At 51.0% G+C, this 6,997-nt stretch overlaps 1 protein-coding gene across 1 annotated transcript; it reads right to left on the bottom strand.

Moving 5' to 3' along the window:
• Positions 1-3,315: 3,315 nt before the first annotated feature.
• Positions 3,316-3,797, bottom strand: LOC118158797 (olfactory receptor 14A16-like; the record flags this gene model as incomplete). Its single annotated transcript, XM_035313478.1, has 1 exon — positions 3,316-3,797. A coding segment is annotated over exon 1 (482 nt), but the record flags the coding sequence as incomplete, so codon positions are not given.
• Positions 3,798-6,997: the final 3,200 nt, after the last annotated feature.

Here is a 6,997-nt window from a genome sequence, read left to right on the forward strand (position 1 = left end):
TGAAACACAAAACCAGGGCCTTATCACAGACACTATTTTCTGTGACCTCTGGCACCACAGCACTACTCTTTGAGGGACATTTCTTCCTCCTGGTGGCCAGTGCCAGCCTTCCAGGGCACACTTTGTGGCAATTTTTCTCTCCTGTTCTTTCTTACTACCACAGAAAGCTCCATCAGGGTGGAAACCACTCCTAAAGCAGGCATCCCAAACCATCAGGCTCCTTGCAGCCTGCCAGCCAACCAGACACAAGTCACCTCACCAGCATTTTCCAAGCCATGGGCCTGCTGCTGGCCTTGCAGCATCTTGGCTAGACACAGCCAAGCCTTGTGCCTGCTGCTTTCCAGTCATGGACTCAAGCAGAAGGGACAGGACAACCCATACTGGGGCCTTCTTTCTGTCTGGGTCCTCCTGGGTGTGGAGGCAGAGGGGATCCCACACTCAGCATGCCAACCAGGTGCCTTCTGCTGGCCTACCAGGACCACTGGCAGATGTCAGCTGAAAATCACAGATCCCAGGTGAAAGTGAAGGGTGACCTGTCAGCTAGTTTAGACAGAAGTGACCTCCCAGTCCCTTTCCATGACATGTTCCTGCTGCTGCCCTATCAACTACAGAGACTGTAGTGACCTCCCAGTCACTGCCACAGTCCCATTCCTCCTTCTGGGGCAGGACATCCTGAGGTAGAGCTGAGCTCATCACAGCATTCCAACCCATCTCCTCCTTGTGGCCCACAAGCTGAGCAGATCCAGGGCCCCACACATTCATCTCTGAATGTCCTGTGACTGCACAGCAACCTCACGGTTCCTGCCCTGCCCCAAGGGGACAAGTGCCTAAAGTGAAGGGTTAGGAGAGGGGCTAAAGGGGAAAAGCTAAATGCACAGGAACAGGGTTTTTGGATGTTAATTATTCATGGATGGGATTAGGGCTCACCTTTCTGGGTTAGAGATTAAGCAAATGTGGAGTGGGAGAGTTTGTTGTTCAGCTTGGGCTGTCGGGTCTGTGGGTAGGGTATGTGCAAGTTCTTTGTTTTAGGGTTTTGTTTAGGTCTGCAAGAAGTCGAGGGCTGTATAGAGCATTTTAATGGTAGTGTTAAGGGGAGGGATGAAAGTGAGCAAGAGAGTAAGGGTAATGTAATGGGGCTACGGACTAGATTTGGCTTCAAGGGTATTGTGGTCAAACAGTGGATTCCTGTCAGGGTGTGGAATAGCATTTAGGTGTAGGTGTTAATGTTACAGGTTAAAATAGGTCAAGGCCCTACATGACTGATTTAAGTCAGCTTTACTGCAGGATCAGCACTACCTGAACATTCTTACCTCTTCACAATCATTATCTTCTGCTGTCCAAGCTTCCCTATCCTCCCTCAAATCTCCCATCTCTCCTGGGCAGGCTTCTTGTGACTTCCCCATATCAGTCATCTTCTCAGGGGCAGCTTTCTGATGGCTTTCATGAACTCAGAGTAGCTGTCTCACCTGTGTTGGCTCCTCTGTTCCTGAGAAAGAAGCAGCTCCTAAGCCAGCAGGGAGAGGGGCACCAAGGTCTGCAGGAGCACCCTTCACCATGTGCCCATCAGCTCTGCCCCACCGCAGACACGTGCGTCCTGCCTACAAGTTTTGGCTCCAGAATGGCTCCTCCGGATCCAGGGTAACTTTTTTCCAGGCCTTTATGCATGCTTGGTTTTCCCAGAGGCATCTTGGAGGCAGTGGCCGCCTTTGTGTAGAAAACTGAAAGCAGCCCTGAAGGATGAGCAGATGTGGCCCGCAGGGCTTTAAATAGGGTCTCCTCAATTCTTCTGCAGTCTTATATGCCTTCACCTGCTGGCTCTTCAGCACCTCCCCTGGCATTGCAGAGCCCTCCTTAGCCCCTGCACACCTCCGATTTGCTTTTCCCCTAAAAGATTCTGTGGATGGTCACTCATTTAATGAGGTTCTATTCACTTCTCATGGAGCACATTGTGCCTGGGTTCCTGACATCTCCTTGCAGCTCCAGCTGCCTCTCCAGGCTGGCATTGGCCATCAGCCCCAAAACAGTGGCACATTCCTGTGCAGTTGAGTCCAAGAGCAGTTGCTGTCTGCTGTGGTAAGGGCTGTCATAAAGCTGGCTCTTAGTCCTGCCCTTGGTCCCTCACAGACCACCCTGGGACTTTCAGCCCGTGTTCTTCACTCCATGACGAACCCCAGCAGGGAGCAACCCCTTGGCTCTATTCCTGATTGCACATTTGGAGGAGGTGTCGAGGCTTCTGGGTTTGCCCTGAGCAGCCCCTTTTGTTACTGTGCTGCTAGCAGGGAGGCAGCTGTGACCCAGGGCTGCACAGTGCCTGCTGCTGCCTGCAGCCACAGGGATGTCACCGCAGAGACAACAGGACTGTCATCGAGGCATAGGAGACCTCAACAGTAACAGAGATACAAGAGCACAAGGAAACAAAGTGGAAGGCAAAGGAGAGCAGCAGTGAAAAGGCCACGTCCTGCTGCTGGCCATGGCCATGGCTCCAGGGAAGCAGCAGCCCCAACCCAAAGGCAGCAGAGAGGCAGAGCCCAGCGGGCAGTGAGGGGCAGCCCCGAGGGCCACCGGGCAGCTGGGCTGTTGGCTCTGAGCCCCTCCTGCATGCTGGGGCTGCTCCCCCAGCTCCAGAGGAGATGGCAAGAGGCAGCAGCTGATAACAATGAATTTCTGATGACTTCCTTATTGGGTTTATCTACACAGGAAGCAGTGTTCTATCAGAAAATAATTAACGTGTAGGAGGCTAAGGATAATATTTTATAAATCTGAAAGAAATAGAGAAAATAATAGTACAGATAGATAATAAAAAATATGTAAAAGCTTTCTGAGAAAAGCTGAAATTTCTGATTGTAGGCTTCTTCTTATAGCTGAACATGCTGAAGAATTGTGTATTCAAGCAATGTCCTCACCGCATCCCTTAGTTCCTGGTTCCTCATGCTGTAGATGAGGGGGTTCACTGCTGGAGGCACCACCGAGTACAGAACTGCCACCACCATGTCCAGGGATGGGGAAGAGATGGAGGAGGGCTTCAGGTAGGCAAACATGACAGTGCTGATAAAGAGGGAGACCACGGCCAGGTGAGGGAGGCACGTGGAAAAGGCTTTGTGCTGTCCATGCTCAGAGGGGACCCTCAGCACGACCCTGAAGATCTGAATATAAGAAATAACAATGAAAATAGAACAAGCAAATAATACAGAAACACTAAACACAACTACTCCAACTTCCCTGAGATATGCATCTGAGCAGGAGAGCTTGAGGATCTGGGGGATCTCACAGAAGAACTGGTCCACAGCATTGCCTTGGCAGAGGGGCAGGGAAAATGTAGTGGCCGTGTGCAGGACAGCACTGAGAAAGCCACTGCCCCAGGCAGCTGCTGCCATCTGGGCACAAGCTCTGCTGCCCAGGAGGCTCCCGTAGTGCAGGGGCTTGCAGATGGCAACGTAGCGGTCGTAGGCCATGACGGTGAGAAGGCAATATTCTGCTCCAAACAAGAAGAGTGAAAAGAGAATTTGTGCAGCACATCCTTGATAGGAGATGGCCCTAGTGTTCCAGAGAGAATTGGCCATGGCTTTGGGGAGAGTGGTGGAGATGGATCCCAGGTCCAGGATGGCGAGGTTGAAGAGGAAGAAGTACATGGGAGTGTGGAGGTGGTGGTTGCAGGCTACGGCGGTGAGGATGAGGCCGTTGCCCAGGAGGGCAGCCAGGTAGATGCCCAGGAAGAGCACGAAGTGCAGGAGCTGCAGCTCCCGTGAGTCTGCAAATGCCAGCAGGAGGAACTTGCTCACAGAGCTGATGTTGGGCATTTGCTGTTTCTGGGTATGGGTTCCTGCCCAAGGAACAGAAAAACACTGATATTTTACAACAGAGTTATCTTAGAAAAAATATTTCCATTTTTCAGTTAGGCCCCCATTTCTCATTTCAGGAGAAATCTCATTCCACTTTTCATTGAATCCCTCCCAAACAATTCTCCACTTCCATTCAGACTTCTGGCAGCTCCCTTTCATGACTTCTGACTGATGGTGCTTGAGGGTTTCACTGAGAGAAGGGGACTCTCTGTGGGCCATGCGGGAGTCAGTCCTGCCCTAAAGAAAGTGGGAAAGGTCATGTAGGGATTTCTATTTTTGTCTCTCTTGTTCTTACTGCCCCACCACACCTGAAGGTTGATTACAAGGCATAGATCCTAAGAATTTCTCCTTTATTCAAGGTAAAACCTTGTGGATCATCAAAGGGACAGTGTCCTTAGTGCAGTGTCCTTTAGAGAGCACATGGAGTCTGTCTGTCAGTCCTAGTGTCAAGTGCTCTGTGCTGGTGTCTCTTTGAGGACAATTGCACTCATATGTTTGCCTGAAACTAACCTGGACACTGCTGAGAGCAGAAGAATCCCGTCTCAAAGTGCCCATCTCCAGACCCCTCACCCTGTCCCTGTACTCCCCTTCCTCAAGCAAACCAAGGGCTCACTCCATGGGCATGTGAAACCCCCATCCCCAGCCAGCCTGGAAACAAGACCAGCAGCAGCACGGCCAGGTGCAGAAGTCAGGAGGAATGGCAGCGTGCTGCTGCCAGGGGAGGCAAGGCCAGGGAGGGACAGACGGACACTCAGCACACCCTCCTGTGCTGCAGCTCTGCCTGCACAGGAGGCAGCTCCTGCTCATTGCCAATGCTGTGTGCTCTGCTTTGGCCTGAACACACCTCCCAAAGACAGGGGGATCAGGGGGTTTGTATCTCCTAAAGATCAACTTGGACAAAACCTGAGAGGACCACACTATGATGTTGGTGCAGTCTGTGAGATGAGGTTTGGGAAGGTACTTTACAAATTTCATCACTGACATACTGATTTCTCAGTGCAATGCTCCAGGAGTCTCAGTCTCCTGTACAATCCTGACAACCCATGACCATGAAACCTGCCTCCCCTCCCCTGCAGGAATCTGAAAGCACAGACTGCAGAAAAAGCCTTCCCCTTCAGATAAACCAAGCTTCGGTCTTCCTCTTGAAATGCCCCCCTCAGAAATGCCGTTCTCTAAAGCACTTCAGAAACAGACAGAGCCACCCTGACAGATGCTGTCAGCCATGGGATGTGCCAGCTGTAGCAGACCCCTCTGGCAACCCCACCTGCATTGCCCCGCTGCCAGAGCCTCCCGGTGCCAAGAGTCTGCAGATGTGTCCTGCCACTCGCTGCCCTCTGTTGTTGCCCTCCTCACTGCCTCCAAGCCCTCTCTCCTCTCTCCTCTCCCTGTGCCATCTGCGCTCAGAGCCCCAGCCCTGCAGCGCTGTGCAGAGGAGCTGCTGCTGGGCAGAGCCGTCTCTCTGCAGCACTGCCCGCTTGCCTGGAGCTCCCCTTGGGCCCAGGAGCCTGGCCCAGCTCAGCAGCACAGCACCCAACCATGGCATTGTTTGCTCTGTGCCCTTGAACTCCCTCGAGGTGTCCCCAGGGCCTCAGGGCTGACAGCTCCTGAAGGCAGCAGGGTCTCTCTTCGGATGTGGTGTTTGAAGCAGATCGAATTCATCACCAATTGTTCTTCTCTGAACACAGGAGAGATGACTTTGACTACGGCTGATTTATGCTGTTGGAGTGTGGTTGTCAAACATTTTTGCTTTGACCTGGCCCGCAGCTCAGCACCACAGAGCAGGTAGCTCACACTCACCCCGCAAAAGCTTCTGTTTTGAGATAAGGGCATTTTAAAGGACTGAAAGGGAAGGGAAGTAATAATAATAATTATTATTATTATGTACAAAGCAAATTATGTACAAAGCAAATTGTGTACGTGCACAGTGCAATTACTCATTACTGACTGATGTCCAGCCTGTCCCCAACTGGTAGAACATTGTGGGAACCATCTGCGCCTGCTCTTCTTTGACCTTCAACACCTCCGCAAATGGAAGTGTCCTCCCAGAGACTGGGCAAGGTAGACAACTCTTTGATATCCTCTGTCTCCAAGGCAGCTATGGCAAAACCCCACCTGTACCCTTTTGGATCTTTGAAATGCCCTCTTGTGGGGAAGTCTATGTCAAGGATTCATAAATCAACATTCTTCTCCCTCCTTTCTTTTCTGGGTAGTATTTCTTTTCCATTCTAAGGAACCTGATTTTCACACCCATTGTTTTCTCCTGCAGAGAGAGGCACCTGATACTGGCCCAGGTTGGTACTCTGGCCTAGCAAGACCTGACCTGGGGGGTCTGGCCTAGTCCCCACACTCGAGCTGGGGCCTGTGGCAGGGGCTGCAGTGGCTGTAGGACATGGCAGAAGTGTTGGAGTAGCTGCAGGGCCTGTCACAGGGGTTGGAGTGGCACTGACTGAGGCTCAGGAAGCACAGACCAAGTCCCAGCACATTCCAGTGATTTGTGTCCCTTTGGAATTGCCAAGGTGATAACACCTCCTTTTCAAACATTTCACCAGTTTTTAAGGATTCTGCATGTGCTCAGGGGTGAAGTTCCAAAGCCTTGGAGATGCCCACTGCTCTAGGTGCCTGCCCATACCCTCCCATGTTCCCTGCCACTCCTAACTCTCCTGCCTTGGGGCAGGTCTCTGGAGGGCATTCTTAAATAGTTGTTTATCCTTAAACAAAAGTTGAAATGCATTCAGGAGACATCACAATAGGACCACCTCATGGATATTCAAAGCTTTGTAGAGCTAGTGTAATTAGCCTGGAGGAGAAGGGGGAGATGAAGGAGAAAGGGAGAGTGAAGAAGTGGAGAAATGTCCCTCCATTTTCTCCCCTTAGATCAGCTCCCTAAAGCAAAAAGATCAAGAGTGTAATTCTTAAGTTTCTAAGTGATGGTTCCTGAGGTATGGAGGTGATGGCAATGCTCAGTACAAATAACAGATTTGTCTCATGACCAGTAATTCTATAGAATCGTAAGCCAGTGTTACACAACTTAGCAAAATAACTTTAACCAGCCAGAGAAATGATAAACAGCACAAGGGGAACACATGCAGTAAGTAATGTGCTATACAACACATTTCTGAAAACAAGCACAACAGACCTGAGATCCAAAACATTGACAC

This window comes from Oxyura jamaicensis, unplaced genomic scaffold (assembly GCF_011077185.1).
Source record: "Oxyura jamaicensis isolate SHBP4307 breed ruddy duck unplaced genomic scaffold, BPBGC_Ojam_1.0 oxyUn_random_OJ167, whole genome shotgun sequence".
Lineage (NCBI taxonomy): Eukaryota > Metazoa > Chordata > Aves > Anseriformes > Anatidae > Oxyura > Oxyura jamaicensis.